The 23,960-nt window shown below is 39.6% G+C and overlaps 1 protein-coding gene across 1 annotated transcript in view; it reads right to left on the bottom strand.

Annotated features, from left to right (window-relative positions):
- Nucleotides 1–23,960, bottom strand: part of THSD7A (thrombospondin type 1 domain containing 7A) — a 199,723-nt gene that overhangs the window by 8,239 nt on the left and 167,524 nt on the right. The window contains exons 15-26 of the mRNA XM_061469259.1: nucleotides 22,914–22,919; nucleotides 22,110–22,243; nucleotides 16,611–16,764; nucleotides 15,629–15,770; nucleotides 15,043–15,158; nucleotides 9,221–9,338; nucleotides 7,452–7,597; nucleotides 6,740–6,914; nucleotides 4,472–4,645; nucleotides 3,411–3,506; nucleotides 1,214–1,296; nucleotides 665–875 (exon numbers count right to left, since the gene is read on the bottom strand). Of these exons, the coding sequence (XP_061325243.1) occupies nucleotides 665–875; nucleotides 1,214–1,296; nucleotides 3,411–3,506; nucleotides 4,472–4,645; nucleotides 6,740–6,914; nucleotides 7,452–7,597; nucleotides 9,221–9,338; nucleotides 15,043–15,158; nucleotides 15,629–15,770; nucleotides 16,611–16,764; nucleotides 22,110–22,243; nucleotides 22,914–22,919 (1,555 nt within the window). The remainder of the gene's footprint in view (nucleotides 1–664; nucleotides 876–1,213; nucleotides 1,297–3,410; nucleotides 3,507–4,471; nucleotides 4,646–6,739; nucleotides 6,915–7,451; nucleotides 7,598–9,220; nucleotides 9,339–15,042; nucleotides 15,159–15,628; nucleotides 15,771–16,610; nucleotides 16,765–22,109; nucleotides 22,244–22,913; nucleotides 22,920–23,960) is intronic.

The raw sequence follows: 23,960 nt of genomic DNA, 5'->3' as shown, positions 1-23,960 counted from the left end.
GATGGACTTTATAAAGTATTTTTGATGGGATAACTGTCTTATATTTCTTGCCACTCTTGCACACAGGTCCTTGCTCAGCTCTAAAGGACATGGTCCATCCTGAAAGCAAATATTGGCTATTGAGACTTACAGCATGTCTATGCTAAATGTCAATAATGTGGTTAGCTCTTGTCTAACATGAATTAGTTTAAATATGGATAAGGCAGAAAAGCATTAGCATATCTATACTGATTATTTTCCCACAATTTACACTACAGCTACAAAGTTTAAGCAACCCTTACCCTTTGCATTCTTCAGCGTTACCTTTTCCACCCTCAACAGCACTATTGGTTGAGACAGCATAATCTATATATCCTGGCTTGCACCTTTGCAGCCGACTCCCTTCTAAAGTCATACTTCAATATCTGTTGTGAATTTTAACACACTGATGGGATTAAAAGGAAATCTTCTGCAATACAAGATTTCATTAGAGATATAGATGGAGTAGCTGAAAAGGCTAGGGGTTTGTTTATGTCTCTTCCTTTGTTTTCAGTCAGGGCAGCTGCCTGTCTTCTTAAACGAACGCTTAAAGGTTGTTTCTTTTCTTCCTTGGCATAACAAAAAAGTAAATGTCAGACCCTGCAGCAGTACTTAGCATTAAGAACTGCTCATTGCATGACTTCACCTGGCCCAAAAGGCTGCAGAAACCAGGTCCTTCCTCGTCCTGACTGGTTACTGGAGGGCTGGGTAGGGTTCACAGCTCGACTGGTTTTCACATCTCCCTTTTTGTCCTCCATGGTGGGGATCACCACCACTGGGATGAGAGTGCACTGTTCGAGTGTGCCATCGGAGGACATAACTTCAGTGTATCCGTCTTCACAACTGCATGTTCTAGTCTGTAGGGAATAAGTGTTTTACACTGTGTAACAGAAAAACACAGTTTTCTGTGAGCTATAAAACATAGCAACATGGATGACTGGAAGAGAAGACTGTTTTGATGACTGCTAACCTGGAGTGTACCTCTTTGTATATTTTTACACAAGTTCGTACCAAATCAACAGAGATTATGCAACATTTAATTGAAAGGTAGAAGATGGTCTGAGGTTGATTTTAGCAAACTAGCAATTAGCAAAATCTCTGAAAATACTTTTTGTTGGCATAATCTTTGCAATGCAGAGGGATGCGTGGGAAGCCCTCACAGGGGTGTTTTATGCTCCAATGCAGCAGCACATACCTCACTGCAGTAAGCGTGGGGTTGACTGCACGGTGGGTTACATGACCTGTCAGCATCTGGTTGGCGCATCACTAAACAGCCCCCTGCAGGACAGAAAATCATATTTTGACATGGTAATATCTCACCACTGATGAAATTGCTGATGTCATTATTTGCTACAGTATGTCATAGATTACAATTTTATTGCTAATTTGCATTTAAGAATCTTTCTCTTATTCCCAGGTGAAGGATAATCAGTATCAGGTATTTTCTTATATGTAGAGTAAGGATACAGCACATGTATTTGCATTCATGTGCATTTCAGAGATGGGCATTTGGCAAGTGAACCTTTTGTTTTTCCCCTTTGTTCCTTTGATGGATTGCTCAAAAACTAGTTTAAATATTTTGTTGTGCTTGATGGAAAAGATCTTGGTTCTCTAGGGCGCTCCTTATAACTTACATAGTAAGACTGTGGCCACAAAGAAAATAAAAGAATATTTTTTATCTCTATCTTTGCCTGTTAAACTGAAAACAAACTACTCATCCAGTTTATGAATGGATACCTGTTTTCTGCTGCCCCTCAGTAGTCACTTTTACCCATGCTACAGCTTTGCCTTTTATGAAGCCACATTTCATGCTAGTCTAAGAAAGATTTTTCAGAATAAAAGAAGTATTATCAGTAAAACATGTACTGAATGCTATGATACTGATGATATAATGGGTTTCAGTCTTTTTCTTTTTTATGTAGTCCTAGTTCTCATCTCAGCTTTATGTACAGTGCAGTTATTGTTATGGACCAATACACACAGTCAGGCTTTCACTATCATTTCAGCCAGAATGACTTTGAAATATATTTAGAATAAGTCTGAATTTACCAAAGTTTCCCTCTAGCTTACAGAAGAGGGATATGCATCATGTAGTTTAAAATTTACAATTCTACAGGACCAATTATCTTGCACCTCCCAAATTAATACCACTTTTTTATACTGGTGTGAGATGATGATGAAATCCTGATAGCTGAGGTTGGTCACGACTATAGCAGATGCAGTTAGATGTGGTTACATAGATCCAAGTGTTAACAGGATGGACGATGACGAATAAAGAAAACCCTGCTGGTTGCCATAAGTTTTCCCCACCCCCAGAAAGGAAAATCATACATCCTAGAATACAAATCACATGCCTTTGGGAATCTATGTAATAAAATATCAGTCATCCAAGGAAGCTGCAGAAGGAAGAGAGGCCCCATCACCCATGGGAAACAACACCTTCAAGTAAAAAAGAACTATTCAGCACAACAATATTATGCGAGTAAGTAAACAAATAAAGGCTTTAAAATACCAACAAGACTCAGAATAAAAATTTGATAATGTCTGAATTAAAATACACTATGTTAGAGCCAAATGTGTAGCAATAAGGCAGTAAAGAAACTCAGTAATCAGAGATATGGGCTGCTTCTAGATCAAAATAGGTAATCTTAATTTAAATAAATTGGCTGGCATTAAGGATGTGTTTACAATCTCTGGGATTCTTTACTATCACCTAGGCTGATACAAAACTACTTAAATAAAAAATGTGCATATATATATATATATATATATATGAAGATTTTCTTGATTTTGAGACCTTAGTCATTCTTAATTCATTGTGTTTTGTGCTTTGGTTTGCACAAAAAGTAACTACATCCCACAGCTTTTCACAGAAGTATCCTGCTATACGTTTATGTCATTGAAGTAAAGAAATAAACTTATATTAGCACATATATTAAAATTTTGTACTTGTAATTTTAAGGAGATATATGATATATGCATGATATTATCAAGATTTATATCTCTCTCTGACTCTGCATAGGCACTGAAATACGATTTAATACATGAAAGTTCTGTTTGTTGCAGGGCTTGAAATCTGAAGCCCTGAATTTAGAAGTGCAAAGATGTCTATGGTAACAAACAAAAAAACAAAGAACAATGTAAAACATCGCAGGTCCACTACAGAAGATAATATTTGTATTTACTTTTAGTGCCATATGCTTCATAATTCTGGAAATTACATTTTTAGTATGCTAAAACATGATGATTCAAGACAACAGCATATTGATTCATACATCAGAACGAATATTTTTAGCAGATTCTTTAAAAAAAAAAAGTATTTCCATCTGTTAGGAAAAGACTTTATCTGCCTGTTTTCTAGGCTTCTGTGCATATATAGAAAGAGCAGTTACCTGTGACGTTTAAACCATCTGACCTTTGGCACCACACCGTTCGAGAAGAGCCCTTCCATGGGCTAGCCATCCACTTGTATTCGTAGCACTGGCCATCTACACAAAGAACATTCACTTGTCAAGAAATTTGCTGACAAGATTTTAAGCTACCACTTGCAGCAGCCACACTCATCTGAAAACCATACTTGTTATGTTTAACTGCTTTTATAACTAAGTAGGCCCCTTCCTCCTCCACCCAGCAACTTAGAAGGGTGTGTTGCATACATGGAGGTTCTGATATTTCTTGCACTTACTGGATATGTACAGAATAGACCAGACAAGTCCTGGACAATAACTGTAATGGTTGTACACATGGAGTAAGACTAATGCAGTTAATGGACAAAACAGATGTTTCCAATAACCTCATAATGGTTGTGACTCATCTGTTGCACAAAACTCATTTAAGAGTCAGGCTCCTTTATGGTAACACTGAGCTCTGTTCAGTGCTCCAGGGCTTGGTGAAGTGGCCTGGGCTGCATCTGGCTTCACATCTCACCTCTGCTGTACACCTCTCATATGACCTGGGATAAATCATGAAGTCCTTTTACATCTTAGCTTCCTTAAAAAAATAAAATTCCTTTTTGCCTGATCTGTCTTGCCTCTAAATGAACAAGAAATGTCTGTACAGAATTTTTTTAAATGTCATTGCCATATGATTAACAACAATCGGAAGGGTCAATAGGAATCTAAATTTACTTCTGTAAAACTTACAGATTTTGTTTTATTAATGTTATCAAACAGATAAGGCAACTGTTTTTCTCCATATAATAAAATTTCATTACTAAAAAAGTGCCATCAATTCTCCAAAGACTGTGTTGAGAGTGTTGATATATGATAGATAGCATTTGAAAGTTTTCTGTTGACATATGATACCTGGAAAACAAAAATTTAAGTGCATTTCTACATCCATCAAATCCATATTTGCCTAAATTTGATACCATGAACAGAAACAAAGCAGAATTATTGTTGTTCTGTATTTTTTTCTTACAGGAAGCGGCCTCTCTATATATTTTGATGCTTACCATTGCACGGTCTTGTTTCCAAAGCCTGTTCTGGACAGAGGTGTTGGTTCTCTAGTTCCTGAATGATCACTGCCCGAGATCGGACTTGTATCCCTCCAAAGCCAAGATCTTCACCATTAACACAGGTTAGCTGACAAAGGCTCCATTCCGACCACTCTCTCAAGTAACAGTCCCCTGTCAAATAGCCATTTTAAGATGCACAATCATCAGATGTGAAGAATTTTTGATGCTGAATATGCTTTAGAATAAAATGTCCAACTCCAGTTTATCTTTTCCCTCTTTGTAATTCCTTTCATTCTTCTTTTTAGATGTGACTTATACTTCAGATAGTAATTTGACACTCTATAAATATCTGTGCAGTAGAATATAATGAAACTAATAAAAATATTATATAAAACCTATTTGCTCTAAAGCAGAGAAGTTTCCTGTAGCATTCCTGTAAGATCACTTTCTGATGAATTTATGAGCAATGCTCCACCCAGTGGCTGAATTTTTGCAAATTTTAAGGTATTCTGCACTGTATGCCTCTTGCTAAATTTATGTATCATGTTCACAATTCTCCTTTGATCTTAGAAGGAGAAAACATTGCTTAGTTTTAAAGGGATTAATTGTTGCTTATCTTCATGCAGAGTTTCTCTAAACAGAGAGAAGATGCAACTGCTAGAATATTCTTTAAAATAAAGTGAAACAGGAAAGTGATTAAAATGTCTGCTCTGGCTATTTCATGATAGGATAATAGAGATTTATAGAATGTTATATTTATAAATTTCACACATTAGTGTGAAACTAAAAATAAAATCATACTAATGATACTAATTAGCAGGATCAGCTACAGATCATTTAAGGAAGATCTGAGGTACAACACAAAGAGACCATTTTGTTAAAACTGCAGTAGAAAATGGGACTAGACTGTGCATAGACTCATAAATAAACCTCTTAGTTCTCATTATTTCAGTGAAAGAGCTATTAAAAATTCATGCTACCTTGCATTATATTGATGACAAATATAATCAGCTATGGGTTGATCAGATGCCTGATTAATGAGGAATTTTATTTGCCAGTGTTGGGAAAGCATGTGAAGAAATGAATAATTGAAGAACTGATGTACACATAATAGGAAAACAAGTAGTGATTTTTGGAAACATTAGTTGGAACGTATCATTAGTACATCCCCACAGGCAGTGAGATTGTTGAAGAACAGGCTCCTGCTCAGCAAAACTGAAAGTGAGCAGTGTCTGTATTCCTTTATAAATCTGACTAACAAGGAAACACAACTATAATCTTTTTATTCTTTCAGTTTTCATTTAATAAGTAAAAATATGTGAAAATCATGCAACTGGAATGTTGTGCACAAAGCAGTGATGGAAGCCTCTCAATTTTTTATTACTTTCTCTTTATTGAGGCAACATTACCTTCAATCCACTCTGAAATTAACTGGGGAAAAAAAAGATCTGAGAAAGAGAAGAATTGCAACAGAACAAAACCAGAGAACTGGTATGGAATGATAGCTACATTAGAACTGGAGGAGTTAATCACTGCTTCTGAAGATATATTGCTAATGACTCCTGTGCAACAACAATATACTTCAAATTTTCTACAAATAAGTGTTTGAAATGAACTGGAGGGGTTTTACTGGCTATTAAACAGCTGTTATAGGCTCTTAATCGTTCTCAGTATGAGGGTCATGGACCCGACAATTTATAACAGCTCCTTTGGATTCAGTCTACAAGTGCAATGATAGTGCATGTCAGATCCAGCAAGTTAAACAGCTGGAAACACTCACATTTTCTGAGATAAAAATATTAGTTTCATTTGGAATAGTCCCTTTAAACAAAAAAAATAGACACCTCTGCTTAACTTCCTTAGATACCTGTAAAAGGCATCAAGTTCTTAGCCACTGTTACAAGCATTAATAAAGCTGTTAGGTGATCTAAGCACTTACAACAAATAATTAGCTGTAAACTAACACTCTTTCTTACAGAGTTAAGCAGATTTTATTTCAAAATATTTTGTGAAAAAATATATTCTTATTAGGTACAATCTGTGACTGAGACATGTCTTATAAAATTTAATACCTGGTATTTTTTCTAATTGATTTATTGGCATGAAGCTAGTACTGGAAAGTAAGTCTGTTGGTCATTTGATGGATGAATCCAATCAATAAAGCATGTGAAAAAAGGTTTAATTGCCTGTGGCTAATGCTAGGCACTGATAGCTGTAATGATACCCAACCAATCTTAAAATGCAACATTTGAATAGCTTTGTTACCTGGGCAAGGGACAGTGCAGGTTTCTTCAAGTATTATCTTTTTATTACCGTCTATAATAGGCTCTATTTCTCCACAGAATTCCTCATCTACTACTTTGCCAACATCTTCAATAGATCCATCAAAAACCACGCAGGAAATGTTCCTCACTCGTGTTCCTTCTCCACACTGAGCATCCTGGGGAAAGAGGACACACATGGATGCTGACAGAAGAAAGCGCCAAAAGACTAGATCTAGTCCTGTGCTACATGTCACTCTGTCTCCTGTTATTTTTTTTTTCTTACTTACTTATTCATTCCAACAGGGAGAAAAACAACCCCACAACATTTTTCTTTACTTCTGAAACAAACACACACAAACAAACATAAAATTCTACTGGCTGCTACCACTGTTTCTTAAAGTATGGAGCTAATTGTGCCTTTGAATTGCAACCATGGTAATATCTCAAGTGAAGATCTCTTCTAGGATGCCAGTGTATTTTCCCAGATATTCAACAGAAAGATTTTAATTATTAAAAAAGTTACTAAAGTTTACATTTATACTTTCAATATCTGTAGGACATTGTTGTATCTGTTGAGAAATATGAATTCTGGGAATAAATCTTTAGGTTTTGTACAAAAGGGGGAAGCAAACTGTTTACAGTGTAATGAAGCATATCACAATTATGCCTAGATATACAAACTCCATAACTTCAAAGTCCTATATGGCTTTTACCTCTACTTTGCATGCAGACCATTGACTGTATTGCCATCGATAACAAGGTTTTACTGGACAGGGTTTGAATTGCTCCATCTGAGAAGGACAAGGCCTCCCATCACCCTGAAATGGCTGATTTATGGTCCTTCTTCTGATCATTTTTCCTGTAAATAAGAAACAGCAATATAACTAACAACAAAGTGGTTAGACTGATTTATTCCTCAAGATGCTTCTATTTTGGTGAAAAGTGTTGTGTTTGAATAAAGTAATTTTTTTCCACATTTGAAAAATTGGACTGTAAAGCAGATATATTGGCTCTTGTCTGTTAGACAGATTTATAGTTTCCAATTCAGACACTTTCAATTCTAGCATTTGTTTGTACTGCAAGATGTCTGATTAAGGATTTCAGATTGCTGTAACAGCAAACAAAAGTAGTAACTTCCTAGTTAAAAAGGTTAGGCAAAAATACTCTTTCTGAATGTGATTCTGGCTTCTCATCTGGAATTTGCTGCTAGAAGAGACCAATATGCCATGTTCTTCCCCAGTTTAATGCAGAATCATGTGTAGCATTATTGTCTGATTGCAGCATCAGAAGCAGCTTGCAACTCTCCCTCACTGTCTGTCTGGATAATGTGACATGCAGATTTTGCAGGAGATGGAGGATTCTTCACTCAGGCCCAAATAAAACTGCAATACAGTAGGCTTATCCAACATTAACCTTCCCTTCAACCAGGAGTAGCATGCTACCCAGCATCACCGAGATACAGGTTCAGTTTCAAATACTTGTATAACCAGAATGAGGAAGACATTTTTATCCTTTTGACAACTCTTGCTTCTTTCATCTTGCAGTGGGCATTATGCCATTATGCTTCATTATGGAGAGGTCATGTCATATAGCCAGAGATTTTTTTGTGTGCTAGAAATATTGGCAAAGTGCCTGCTCTAGAGATAGCACCTCACAAAGTCTTCCAAAAAAACAACACAGCTGTGGTATTTTAATCTATATATAGATAAATATAAAAACCAAGTCTGAAATAAGATGTATATATTTACATTTGTATACTGAGGCTTATAATAATTTAAGGCATTACACAGATTTATCTACATAACACCCAGTATTAACTGGCCAAAACAATCTTTAATTCCACATTTCAATCTGATGCATTTGGAATTGAACACCCTAATGATTGCGACATGCATGTTTTGCTGAGAGCAAGCTACACAAGCCACAGTGCATCAGCAGAACTATATCCATCACCCAGACAGCTGTGTTCACAACAGCTAAATAGAAAAGTGTTTGCCAAGTACAGACTCATCATCCTCAAATTCACAGCTGCTCCAATGGAGATATCAGACAAGAAAAAGGATTTTACTAAAGAGTATTGGGGAAAAAAAAACAAAGAACATCAATGAGCAGAAATCTTCCTCAACTTTATTGTATTTGCATGGGTAGTCACTGGGTTTGTTAGATGGTTATTACTTACTGAAAAACAGCAGTTACTTTCAAATTCCTGCCTAATAGAAAAATTACAGCTTCAAGGATTACATGTGAGGTTGCCATCATCTGTTAAAAATACTGAAACTATTAAGGGCCAAACTCTTATTGTCTTCACTGAGTACAGCCTCACTGAAGCATATTATTTCCATGAATTAAGGCTGATTTAAATCCCCATCATTTCCACCAGCTAGCTACATTTTCTAGTTCTATGAAAATAAGTATTATCGCTTTTATTAAAGAACAAAAAGAACCCCTCAGTCTTTAAAGTATGCCAAAGGTACATACTGACCTGTAAGGCCACACGTTTGAGAGCACTCAGACCAAGGGGACCAGTCAGAGAGCTGACAGTTCACAGGACATTCCACAACACAGGATGTATTCATTTGCCATGTCTTCTCCAACCCAAGCTAAAAAAAAAAATACCCAGTGGTGAGCATAACACCCAGTCTGCATCACTAGTGCAGGCTGTGCAATTGGACAAGGTGAATTCAAGACAACTAAAAGCTTTAAGTAAGCGTGAAGTCACTACTAAATAAAAAGTAAAGCAATTAAGACATTGAAAAATCTCACTTCAAGACAGCCCTAATGCATATCCCGACTTTTAAATACATGCTTAAATCCTATTTTCATCAATTATTTTCCAAATTAGAGCCCATAAATGCAGGGTTTCAGCTCTACAGTATTACTTTATACATAGGTTAAGGACAAAGTACCAATAAGAAGCATCAATAACATATTTTGAAATAGGAATATAAAAATACTGAACTATCAGCAGCTATTAATGGCTGAATTCACGTGACACTAGGAGCCAGGTTCAAAACTAATAAAAGGAGGAGGATGCACTGCCAGTTTGTCAGAAGATGCTGCAGATGCTAAAAGTTTACAGGAGTTCAAAAGAGACTGAACAAGTTAATGGATGATACATCTGAAGGTTTAAACACACAGAATCCACATAGGGCAAATGCAGTCCAAGACATGAAAAAAGAGGTGAGGCTGAGAGGAGTAGATGGAACTTGTGTATGTCTGTCCTTCTTACTCTTCCTTAGGCATCTGCTTAAGCCTCTCGAGTTTTTCCTAATATGTTGTGCAAGTTTAATTTATATATATTATGCTACCCATTCTACTGTATGCAAAAAAATATTGACATTGATTTGTTTTTTTAAAAATATAACTTTGCATGTTTTTCTGAAATCACAGAATCATAAAACAGTTAGGGCTGGAAAGGACCTTAAGATCATCTAGTTCCAACCCCCCTGCCATGGGTAGGGACACCTCACACTAAACCATGTCACCCAAGGCTCTGTCCTGTCACTAAAGTCCCTAATGAAGAGTCCCTCCCCAGCATCCCTATAGGCCCCCTTCAGATACTGGAAGGCTGCTATGAGGTCTCCATGCAGCCTTCTCTTCTCCAGGCTGAACAGCCCCAATTTTCTCAGCCTATCTTCATACGGGAGGTGCTCCAGCCCCCTGATCATCCTCGTGGCCCTTCTCTGGACTTGTTCCAACAGTTCCATGTCCTTTTTATGTTGAGGACACCAGAACTGCACACAATACTCCAAGTGAGGTCTCACGAGAGCAGAGTAGAGGGGCAGGATCATCTCCTTCGCCCTGCTGGTCACGCTCCTTTTGATGCAGCCCAGGATACGGCTGGCTTTCTGGGCTGCGAGCGCACACTGAAGCCTGCTCATTTTCATTTTCTCATCGACCAACACCCCCAAATCCTTCTGTGCAGGGCTGCTCTGAATCTCTTCTCTGCCTAATCTGTAGCTGTGCCTGAAATGCTTTGCAAAATCAGAATTCCCTAACATTCTTAAAGTAAGAGCTGCAAATGCTGGAGCAATATGAGAGAAGGGAACACAGAAAATAGCCAGACTTGCATGTTTCCCAAAAATACACTTCGTACTGATCATTTCTCTTGGGGAGTCACTAACACTAACAAATGATGAAACACCCACAGGGAAGGAAAAGTAGTTATGGCCATGTTTGGAGACAGTACAGTGGTTAGATGGTCCTTTGGTCTGATCCTGTAAAGCCATTTATATGTTCTTATAAAATCCTGTGGTCCAGATCTTCCCCATCCAGGGAAGGAAAGAGATATTATCACTAATACACATAATAATATATGATGCAAGATGGAACACGCCTGATGGCAAAAATATTAGCATGACAATAATCCCTGCAGCCTGCACAGCTTCAGAATGAGTTAAAAGGATAGTCTGATTACATTGTGCATGACATAAAATGTGAAAGAAAATCAATCCTGACAATATGGAGAGCTTTCTGACATCAAAGACAGATCTTCACTGGCCCTCACCAGTGGACCTTGATTATCATTGAAGCCTTTCGGAATCCCAGGAGGCTGTGGACATCTTTAAGTAAATAAAACCCTCACATAATTAAAAAAAAAAAAAAAAAGGCAAACTAGACATTTCAAAACCTATTAATTTTAATGACTGGAAAGGTTAATGACATAAAACCAGCAGTTCAGACTTTAAAAAGGAAATAAAAACACTATTTCCCACTAAATGGAAGCATAGAGCAATAATTAGGCACAACATTAACATGTCCTCCATAAATACACTACAAGTAGTACTGGAAAGGTCTAACCCCGACAGACTCACCAAATCTTAAATTTGCATTTGCAGTACCATTTATTGAGACAAATGAGGTCCTGGACCTCTGTTCTGTTTTACACATCAAAGAATAAGTTCTTGGCTTTTCTCTGTGGTACAGGATAACAATTATGCAGCTATCACACACAGGCAACACATGAAACCTTTAGCATAATCTGGAATTTGGCTAATTGGGTAAACTAAAGAACTGTGTTTGAAGTCTACATTTGGGTCAAATCTTTTGAGCAAATGCTTTAAAGCTGTTTACAGAAACATGACTACTCTCTTTCAAGACTGGCTTTCTCAGCTGGACTTTGGTATCTAGAGAAGGAAAAGCCCAAGAGAGATATAAAAGTGAAGGGGTGAAAGCCGAAGGCCAGCTTACCCACAGTGATCTGCCATTTGCATGCTTTAGATACTGAAGTGCTGCTGAAATAGACCGGGGAAACAACTGTCAGAGGCTGCAAGTATTCTCACATATTATTTTCTCATCCTTCGCCTTCCTTGATGAACCACTATTCATCTTGAAGAACTTAGAAAACATTTGGAAAAGTGTTCAGTAGTTTCCTTAAGCATCTGTTCTGGAAGAGTCTCTGTTCTGGATGAACCTCTGTTGTGGTTTCTGATTCAAGAATGGCAAGTACCGAAGGAGTTATATCAAAAGCTAGATGAGCGCCCTGTACTGGTCACACATGCCAGGGGCAGCAGGCTGCCAGGCCAGCATGCTCTGCCAATCCTGTGATCCACAAAATGTATCTGTATTTGTTTATAGGAATGTTTGGCACTGCAGATTAACCTCTGCTGGAGGTTAATCATGTAATCTGACAAGCGGACTATTTGCCATTGGAACAGAAAAGTTTGCCTCATAATGCAGACAAAACTGCTGGTTTCTAAGCTTTTCTCATCTTTAATTAAAGATAAGTGCATAAAAATAAGCCCATAAATGTGAATATAACCAGGAACAGCTTGCTTTAGGTGATACGATTTTCAAATACTCAAGGAAAAAACAAGCCAAGTTCTTGTGATGCGCTAATTTTGTAGATTTAGACAACAAGTAATCCAGTATTACTGTGTCTTGAGAGTTTGAAGGGAACTATGTTAACATAACGAGGACTTGGAAATAAGCTCTAGAAATTGATTCATCCTGGCAGTAATCAGGATGACTGGCTAGCTTCTTTAGCTGATTGACTGAAACAAACACAAGATCATACGGGCGCATTAGGAAACCAGAACACAGGGGCTTGGAAGAAATGCACGTCACTACACCGATGCTCACGCCTGGAGATGGAGATAGTCAAAACACAGCATGAAGGGTTGGGTTTGTTTTTTTTTTTTATATATGGCTTTTATTATTTTCTTGAACCACATATTGTATAGGAACGCAAATACCGCAATCAGGCATCTTAATTTCTTAGGGATCAGGACATGTTTAGCTATTCTGATCTCTCTTCTTTGCATGTAATAGTAAGAATCATAGTTCTGTAAATGCAACTACAATAAATTTAACAAAACTTTTGTTTTATTCACACATCTGGGACAAAATTTTATGACAACCCAAAGGATATTCCATTAGCTAAGTTATTACAAAATTATTCCATCTTTCTCTTTGCATCAACTTTTCTATCCACATGCACCTTATTTTGAAATTCCCTTAATCTTTCTGCACTACCCTTATAATGCAAAAGACAGTAAAAAAACAAACCAAACACCATGAAGGATTATCTGTGATTAAATTACTAAGAAGTGAATAGTATGTATTCACATTTTGATGATTTCTTGGATACTCTCCTCTCATGACCTAGAAGGTCACAGAGTTGGCTTTTACATCTTCAGAGTGAAGGGTCTGGTAAAATCTCTAGAGCTTGGCTTTCTTGTTAATCAGGTTAACAGATTTTCCTCCTCACATTTATTGGATCAGCTTTTGACCTCACTGTACCCCTTCTTAATTCAACAAATGGTCTTAACAGTATGACTGGGGAGTGGACCAGAGCTTTCTACAGGACAATGTATCTGTATGATCTAGCAAATACAAGCAGCAAATAAGACACTATCACAGTGGTTAATGATAAAGCCAGTACCCCACTTTAGTGACATCTGTACAATTTGTTGTTCTGTACAAATGCTGTTCAAAATCTTTGGTTAATAACATGAATAATTTCTTGGCTTTATGGCAAAAGAACTTTTTCCCCCATAAAATTAAATAAAGCATATTTTTTTCTATTGAAATATTCATGTGGATGGATGATTTAAATCATGTCTTGGTACAAATTAATCAATATTGCAGTCTCCTACAAATAATCCGAGAGCCCCCCTTTTTTTTTTTTTGTTTTAACACATTAAGACATTAACACAATGCATTAATGCATTCATTCCCTTATTAACTTCAGAGAAGCTTGCTGATAGGTAGCCAGATCCTGAGTTTTTTCCTGAGATATAAATGATCAAGTTATGAGACTCGATGCTAAACCCAAAAGCTATGTGTGAAGGAAGAACTTGGGACAAAAGGTGCCTGTCTTTGCTAAGGACTTGTGGATTCAGGAGTCCAGATATCAGAGGGAATTGGAGTCAGATAGGTAGGTCAGACAGACCATTACAAAACTATAGTCCAAAGTACATGATGAGTTCCTGACTCCCTCCACTTGTCCTGAAACCAGAACAAGCAGCTACTAGCCAAGAAAGCTCAACAAAAAGGTGTGTTGGTACCAAAGCTGCTGTGGAGCTCACTCAGCCTTAGTCCCCCAATAAAAGTGATTTTATTTCTGTTGTCAAGGTGGCAAGAGAATGGAAGCCGAAATGAGCTCAGTTTCGTTCCATCAGAAACACGTGGGATTGCCTTTAATATAGCACTTGTGTTGTCTTCCCATTTTCCTTCACATTACTGACTCCATGTAACATTAGGACCAACACGGAGTGTCAGAAAACCAGAGCTGTCAAATCTTAAATTAGTTTAAACATTTGCCAAATGGCTCCTTCAAAATTTAAGGGCCCCTGTCTAATAGTTCTCCATATATGTTCCTATTTAATATTGCATTCATGCTGCACATTTTTTCATAACAGCTTGGGTATCTTTTGCATTGCACAGCTGGATAGAAGTTAGTATTCAGCACTGCTGCAGAATGGCACATGAGAAATATTTTCCAACACATTGAGTAAATGATTGATACTGGCAGCTGTCCAAGGTTCCATGAAGAAATTGTATGAAATTAGAATGATTAGTGTTCTGATTAAGATTTATTAACTTTATTCTACTTTATTAATTATTGTGTCTTTTCCTTCAGGACACAATAATTAGCATATGTTCATGGAGGCACTTAGAAATAACCAAAGGAAATTGTATAAAAATCCCTGTTGATGGCACAGTTCATTTCAGAGGTACTTAACAATCCATGAATAGTGTTGCAAAACATCTGGCAAAGATGGGTTACATGCTGTATAGCCCAGATGGCTCAACGTTAATTAGCACCATTAAAAGGGAGCTTACTCACAGGTACCCACTCACCTCTTCACAGTACTTTAGGTCAACTGATTTGCCATCACTGCGAACACAATCGAGCATCCGTGTTTTGATACCATTACCACACACAGCCTTCTCACTGAGCTGACATGTGCTCCAGTCTGGAAATAAGGAATTCATTAGCACAGCAGACATTTTAGGTAAAACTCATAATGATCCAGTCTCCTACCTAATTCTAATTCTGATGGCCTAAAATAATCCTCACAAGCAACTTTTACAAACCTGAAAGCTCCTGGAGCCCAGCTGCTACTCAGTTTTTGAAACATCCACTTTTACTACAAATAGTGGCACGTTGCCTTCTAAAAAGTTTGTAGTTGGTTTCATCTGCATGGAATTTCAGCAAATCACAAAATTACAGGAGAAATAAATTTCCTGGACATGCATGCACACTCCACCCAAGTTGCAAAGCCACAGTAATATTTTCTCTGGATCAAACAGCCTGAATCACTTTTCAATATAAGCTCCACAGCAACCTCCAGATAATAACAGAGAGCTGAAAAATCTGTCCTGCAAGGTGAATGGAAGTAAGCCATAGTCCCTGGCTGTCACTAAAGCATAACACCATAAATACCTGTCACATTGTAGTCATAGTGGTAGCAGTTTTTGTTCAAAGTGCAGACTTCTGTCTCGGTGGCAGCAGGACAAGACTTTCCACCATTTGGTTGTCTCAGGGATTCAGCTGACCTTTCACGGACACTACTTCCATTGCACGGCTTGAAAGGGAGGTTGGAAACAGCTTAGGTATTTTGGCCCCCTAAAAGCTTTCCATGCAACATTATAGCTGCCTTTTAAGTAATCAGTTTACAAAACACAAATATAAAACAATGGGCTCATGCTGTTGTGTAAGAGAAACTATTTCCTTGTTATTTCAGAGAGAATTTAGTCTGCACTTTCATCTTGGTATCACCCAGGGTGGAATATCCTCTAACTGGTAACTCCTTGGTACTTCTGTAACTAGTTCATATTTCAGAACGAGTGCTTTGGAACCATTTCACTCATAAACTAGATATTGTGATGCTCACTTTCCAAAATGCTGTAACATAGTGCATTGGAGCCTGAATACTGAGAGGTCTGAAACACATTTTTATGTTTGGTTTGCAGGTTTTTTGACATTTCTTTTTGAAATTCCTGACAGGAAGGGGAGAGAAGACCCAAAGTGATCTTTCTATGCTCAGTCTTAATCTACAGGTTTTATGCATAGCAGAACAGTGCCATTTTTAATACAGTGACTGCACTCCTATGGAGAGTCTGACAGCTAGGCTCAAAGACAGACTCACAAGCCACTGTCAAAGGTATTCCACCACACAGAACGTACCCCACACTTAAGAATGACCACTGGGGACGTTATAGGTTGTGTTTTGCAACACTTGCACTTAAGGGAAAATACTGGCACACTTTATTTGCAACCATCAATGACACTAAAGATGACAGTAAATACATATGTTTATGTATGTAATCACTACTCAATTCAGCATCTTTGCACAATACTTCATGTACACATTTTTTAAGTACCTCCTAAAGCTACAGATATTACATTTCGCTATACTGCTTACCAAAGAACATCGAGACCATGATCCCCATTCAGACATAACACAGTCCTCAGGACATGGTAGCGTGCACTTTCTAGCACCAAGCGGCATCTCTTCAGGATCACAGAGATAGTCCTCTACAGTGTCAGAAGGACCATCCGCAGTGTTTAGCATGCACCTGGAAAAAAAGAACTGCACATAAACTGCATTTGCCATAGATTATGTACAGCAACTCTGTTCCATAGTATTCTGAAACATGTTTAACATTTTGTCAGCACGTAACCATCCTAAAGTAATTGAAGTAACAGAACTAAGTATTGAGCCACGAGTATCCAAAAAAAGCTGAAGAGACAAAAACAATCCTCTTTTTTACAGTCAACAGGCATATAAAGAAATACACAGAATTTAGACCGTCCTTACCAATGATTGGCTGATAGTTTCTGGGCCGGTGATTTACTTGACATTAGCTTACCTCTAAGCCAGAATAATGCAAATCAGCTATAGTTTAGACATATTTTGTGCATGCTTCAACTAATAATTTTAAATCTAGACCTACTAAAACTTTTAAAATTTTCCATTATTAGTATTGATCCCTAATCTACATGGAAGCTTTTTAAATACTATTATATTAAATCAGGAGATGGAGGCCCAGTTAAAAGGAGAAACGAATATGCTTAGTTTTCGTTTCAGTCTTCACAGTATTTCCAGTGAAGTGGCATCTACTATTAACTTATCCCTTCCACCTGTCAGCAGAAGACCAACTAGTACAGGACTAGGATCATTCAAATTAAGAGGCATACATTTGTTTTCCAGAATTGCAAGACAAAAGCTCATACCAACAGGAAGCCTTTCACACATAGATAAGTATTTGGAGTTTCTTTAATTTGACTACATTATATTTTTACAACTGTCATGCATTATCAAACTAAACTTTTATTGAAACACTCTCTCTGTTCTAAGGTAAACACAAGAGATATATCAGGAGCATACAGATTTAGTACTTTAATGGCATTATGTGATAATAAACGAAAAGTTCAATGGTTTTTGACCCAAAGGGCTGAAACAATTTTTCTTTATCCTTGATGGTTAAAGTCTATTTTTCAACATAAACACTGATGAATTTTGACTTTTCATACTGGAGGGTTTTTAAAGAACATTCTTATGGGAATCTCTATATCAGGGAGTGTGAAAGGGAGATCGACTGGTGGAGTAACTCCCTGGCGTGCCAGTCGGAACGGTTCCAGGGAGATACCCCCCAAAAGGGGAAGGACCCCCTGCCTTCTCACACAGAGGGGGATGGCCCGAGACAGCCCCTGCCCTGTAGCTGTTGCGCAGAGGTAGGGGACCAAAAAGACGACGAGGGTTGGAAGCGAGTTCCTGTTCGACGTCGTGGGAAACCCTCCCCCCTTCCTGCCCTGCTTCCCCAGGTGTCCCTCCGTAATAGGTTCGAGGCCCTGGATCTTGAAGGAGAGGTAGGTGAGAATGTGGGGCAAGGCCAGCCCACAAGGCCACATAGGAAAAGGGGGTCGACTTTGCACCTCAAGACCACCTCTGTTAAGAAAGAAAGAAGGGTCATTGTAGTAGGGGATTCCCTTCTGAGGGGAACAGAGGGCCCGATATGCAGAGTTGACCCTCATCATAGGGAAGTGTGTAGTCTGCCTGGAGCCCGGATCAGGGATATCACCAGGGCGCTCCCCAACCTGGTGCACCCGACAGACTACTACCCGCTGCTGGTCTTCCAGACAGGTGGGGAGGAAGCTGCTTCCCGCAGTCTGAGGGGGATGAAGAAAGACTACAGGGCCTTGGGGCGGATGGTGAAAGAGTCTGGGGCTCAAGTGATCTTCTCCTCTCTCCTTCCATCTTCCACTGATGTGGGAAGGAATGGGAAGATTCAGTTCATGAACAATTGGCTTCGAGACTGGTGCTACAGGCAGGGCTTTGGATTCTTTGATAACGGCTGGTTTTATAGGGCACCAGTCTGGACAATGACAAGTGAGAAAGGTTTGTCTCACAGAGGCAAAAGGATGCTGGGACACGAATCAGCAGGGCTCATTTGGAGAGCTTTAAACTAGATTCGAAGGGGGATGGGGTTGTAGCTGGGCTTGCCCCAGTGGGGCAGCACTCCAGAATTAATGAAGACTGGGAGGCCTCCTACAATCCTAGGGTGAAATTGGTGTGCTCAGCTCGCTCCCTGAAATGTCTGTACACCAGTGCGCGCAGCATGGGAAATAAGCAGGAGGAGTTGGAAACCTGTGTTAAGTCAGGAGACTAGGATCTGGTGGCAATTACAGAGACGTGGTGGGACAGCTCACGTGACTGGAATATAGTCATGGAGGGCTATGTCCTTTTCAGAAAAGACAGGCCAGCCAGGAAGGGTGGTGGGGTCGCTCTTTATGTGCGGGAGCAACTACAATGCACCGAGTTCTGTCCAGGGACAGATGACGAGCGAGTTGAGAGTCTGTGGGTGAGAATTAAGGGGCAGGCTGGCAGGGGGGATACTGTTGTAGGTGTCTGTTACAGACCACCGGATCAGGGTGAGGATGTTGACGAGGCCTTCTACAGGCAGCTGAGAGCGGCCTCACAGTCACAGGCCGTGGTCGTCGTGGGGGATTTTAACTTCCCTGATGTTTGCTGGAAGGACCACTCGGCAACCCAGCCACAGTCCAGGAGGTTCCTCCAGTGTATGGATGATAACTTCCTCCTGCAAATGGTGGATGAGCCGACCAGGAGAGGAGCGCTGCTGGATCTCATCCTCACTAACAAGGAGGATCTGGTTGAAGCAGTAAGGGTTGAGGGCTGCCTTGGTTGCAGCGACCATGAGATGGTGGAGTTCAGGATCTTGTGTGGCAGGACTAGTAGAATACCAAGTAGAACTGCAACCCTGGACTTTAGCAGGGCAAACTTTGGCCTTTTCAAGAAATTGCTAGGGGAAATCCCATGGGCAAGGCTGCTTGAAGGTAAAGGAGCCCAAGATAGTTGGTTGACATTCAAGGACTGCTTTTTCCGTGCTCAAGATCGGAGCATCCCGACACGTAGGAAGTCAAGGAAGAGGGCCAAGAGACCTGCGTGGCTAAATAGGGAATTGCTGGGTATGCTCAGGTGGAAGAGGAGAGTTTACAGGTCATGGAAGGAGGGGCTGGCCACTTGGGAGGAATATAAGGCTGCTGCTAGAGGATGTAGGAAGGCAGCTAGGAGGACTAAGGCATCCTTAGAATTAAACCTGGCAAGAAGGGTCAAGGACAGCAAAAAGAGCTTTTTCAAATACATGGCAGACAAAACTAACACCAGAGGCAATGTAGGCCCACTGATGAACGGGATGGGTGCCCTGGTGACGGAAGATACAGAGATGGCAGAGTTACTGAATGCCTTCTTTGTCTCTGTCTACTCTGCTGCAGGCCGTCCTGAAGAGCCCTGTACCCCTGAGACCTTAGATGAAGTCAGGTCGACGGAGCGGTTTGCCTTAGTCGATGAGGAATGTGTTAGAGATCAGTTGAGCAATCTGGACATCCATAAATCCATGGGTCCAGATGGGATGCACCCGCGGGTGCTGAGGGAACTGGCGGAAGTCATTGCTAGACCACTCTCCATCATCTTTACCAAGTCTTGGGAAACGGGAGAGGTGCCTGAGGACTGGAGGAAAGCAAATGTCACTCCAGTCTTCAAAAAGGGCAAGAAGGAGGACCCGGGTAACTATAGACCGGTCAGCCTCACCTCCATCCCTGGGAAAGTGATGGAACGCCTTATCCTTGGTGCCATCTTAAGGCATATCAAGGATAAGAAGGTTATGAGGGGCAGTCAACATGGCTTCACCAGGGGGAAATCATGTTTGACCAATCTCTTAGCCTTTTATGAGGAAATAACACGGTGGATGGATGATGGCAGAGCGGTGGATGTGGTCTACCTTGACTTCAGCAAAGCATTTGACACAGTCTCCCACAGCATCCTCACGGCTAAAATGAGGAAGTGTGGACTGGATGATCAGGTAGTGAAGTGGACTGTGAATTGGCTGAAGGAGAGAAGCCAGAGAGTTGTAGTCTATGGGGCTGAGTCTAGTTGGAGGCCTGTAACTAGTGGAGTGCCTCAAGGGTCAGTACTGGGACCAGTATTATTTAATATATTCATCAATGATTTAGATGAGGGAATTGAGTGTACTATCAGCAAGTTTGCTGATGACACTAAGCTGGGAGGAGTGGCTGACACGCCAGAAGGCTGTGCTGCCATCCAGCGAGACCTGGACAGGCTGGAGAGTTGGGCAGGGAGTAACTTGATGAAATATAACAAGGGAAAGTGTAGAGTCCTGCATCTGGGCAGGAACAACCCCAGGTTCCAGTATAGGTTGGGGAATGACCTGTTAGAGAGCAGTGTAGGGGAGAGGGACCTGGGGGTCCTAGTGGATGACAGGATGACCATGAGCCAACACTGTGCCCTTGTGGCTAAGAAGGCCAATGGCATCCTGGGGTGTATTAGAAGGGGGGTGGTTAGTAGGTCGAGAGAGGTCCTCCTTCCCCTCTACTCTGCCCTGGTGAGACCCCATCTGGAATATTGTGTCCAGTTCTGGACCCCTCAGTTCAAGAAGGACAGGGAGCTGCTGGAGAGAGTCCAGTGCAGGGCAACAAAGATGATTAAGGGAGTGGAGCATCTCCCTTATGAGGAAAGACTGAGGGAGCTGGGTCTCTATAGTTTGGAGAAGAGGAGACTGAGGGGGGACCTTATAAGTGTCTATAAATATATAAAGGGGGAGTGTCACGAGGATGGAGCCAGGCTCTACTCGGTGGCAAACAATGATAGGACAAGGGGTAATGGGTACAAACTGGAACACAAGAGGTTCCACTTAAACTTGAGAAGAAACTTCTTCTCAGTGAGGGTGACGGAACACTGGAACAGGCTGCCCAGGGAGGTTGTGGAGCCTCCTTCCCTGGAGACATTCAAAACCCGCCTGGACACATTCCTGTGTAACATTATCTAGGTGTTCCTGCTCCAGCAGGGGGATTGGACTAGATGATCTTTCGAGGTCCCTTCCAATCTCTAGCATACTGTGATAACTGTGTGATATGCTACTGTGTGAGATCAGTTATGTATAGTGTTTCTAACGTTGTTCAAGCAAGGATTAAGACTTAAACCTTCTTGAAGTAAATGGTTACACTAAGAAAACAAGTGCTATTGCAAACAAAATTGTGTATGTAAGTGTGCCAGTTCATAAGCACTTGTGGTAGGGAAAAGAGAGCATTTAGCAGTTCACTGTGTGACTCATTCTGGACTTTCAAACTAAAGTCACATTATGGTTTTTTATTGAGATTTATAAATTGTGTATCATTTTGCAGATAGCCATTAAATACAACAAATGCCAACCAACCCAAACTCCATGTACTGCTTTACTTGCTCTTGTACAGTATCATGTGAGATTAATTAATTTTAATTAATTTGTTTGATTTGAGCTCTAGGATGAAGAGCAAGCATAGAAGACGCCTAGATCAGATTCAGTAAACATTTTTCTAAAGTGAAGGAGGAATAGTACTGTTTTACCTGACTTTCCTTGTTTGAACACCTTCTCCACAGTTCTCTTTTAAGTCCACATTGGTCACCTTGCAGATGCTCCAGGGCTCAGTAACCCATACGTACTGGCTGCAGTCACTATGGCAGGGAACTACCTCATATACCTGGAGACCACATTGTCAGTCAGTTTTGTTGTACACAAGTAAGATAAACATGCAACAGTGATCACACAAGAAAAGGTTAATGTGCTTTTTGGTAAGAGTAACAAATGTAAACTTGCTGACTGAGGAGCTGTAGTAATAATAAAGATATAATGGCTGCTAGAAAACTACAGAAATAACAAAATTCAGAAGCTAAGACATCTAATGACAGATGCCCTGGTTTTCTCTGCCCCCAAACCCATGCTATGCCATTTCCACGTAACTAACAAAATCTGTAAGTAGGCTAGCTCATGAATACACCTTTCAGAAAAATTATGCTAAAACTCTGTCAAAACTTTATTTCTGTCTTTCACATCTATCTTCAACTGTTGCATACCATTGTCATTAACTGTGGGGCTTTTGTATTTCTGAAGAGATGTAAGCACAAGGTGAGCTATACCAGTATGGGTTCACTTTATTTTTCATTATAGATATGTAAAATCACTGTAATGTATTTGCATACCAGCACCAGTATAATGTTAAGATTTGAATAAAAAATTGAAATAATGTCATATAGTAATTTATACAGTGCTCCATATATCTTCTCAACCATACATTACAAGAACAGACAACAAAAACATTGGAGCATAATCAAGAAGCATATGTTAAGGTTATCTCTCTAAGAAACTCTTACCTGAGCCTGATGAACATTTTTTCATGAACCCAAAAGAAAAAACAAAGATAAAAACAAAGAATGATTAGAGTGAAACATAAGTATTTAAATTGCATTAATTTTGCTTTTATTCAAATAATACTTTACGAATTCTTCCAAGCAAAACGCATCCTGTTTTTCCTCTTCGATCTCCCTTGCTGTCACATGGCATTTTTGCAAGTTTGCTTTTGGAAGAAAATAGAAGTTTATAAATGACAACTGGTGGGAAGAGACTGTGAATTTGCCATCCTCTTTTTCAGTCCCTAACACATGATAAAACTTCTTTCTCTTTTTGCCTGTAATGAGCATCAACTCTTCACACAGTAGGGAATGCAGTTTCCCTGAGACAAGGGAAAATCCTCCATGGCTTTGAAGGATACTAGAATTCTCTATTAACTGATATTGTTCTGACAGCATTAAGTACAATAGATTCATGGGAATACAAGGAACTGACACTACTCATCCTTCAAAAGTTCCTAAGTCCTTTACTGAGTAGCTTAATTATGCATAAACTACTTAAAGCCCATTGTCTCAAGATTATTTTATACCAGCTAACTTCATGTATTCTGGGTATCAAGTCAGCACAACTAAAATCTCTAGACCATCTAAGACTGTCTTAAACAAGTCCTTCATTTCCTCTCAGCAACACTGCTTGGGTAGAAAGAGTGCTGATGGTTTAACAGTTTATCAGTTAACCTGCAACAAAATAGCGCCAGTCACACACACACACACACACACACACATACACACACAAATAATGCCTTGCACAATGAATGTGTAGAGAGACTTATGTATCAGTATGCAGCTGATCAGCCCGTGCATAAGAAAATGAACATAGCATATTGAACTACATAAGCATTAACTCAGACACAAAGATGGGTGGTGTAAAAGCATGTTAAGGAAGGTACTGGACTCCACACAACTTGTAGCCATGTGGAACGTATCTGGGATTTCCAAAATGAGAATAAGGGAGCTTTAATTTAGGGAAATATCTGTATATTTCTCACCCCGGTTGGCATAGAAAGAAAT

This window comes from Pezoporus flaviventris, unplaced genomic scaffold, assembly GCF_033815535.1.
Source record: "Pezoporus flaviventris isolate CSIRO_AGI_PZ_B2104156 unplaced genomic scaffold, CSIRO_AGI_Pfla_v1 ptg000055l, whole genome shotgun sequence".
NCBI classification, from domain to species: Eukaryota; Metazoa; Chordata; class Aves; order Psittaciformes; family Psittacidae; genus Pezoporus; species Pezoporus flaviventris.
Note: the sequence above shows the minus strand (reverse complement) of the source record. Positions and strands in the feature narration are given on the sequence as shown.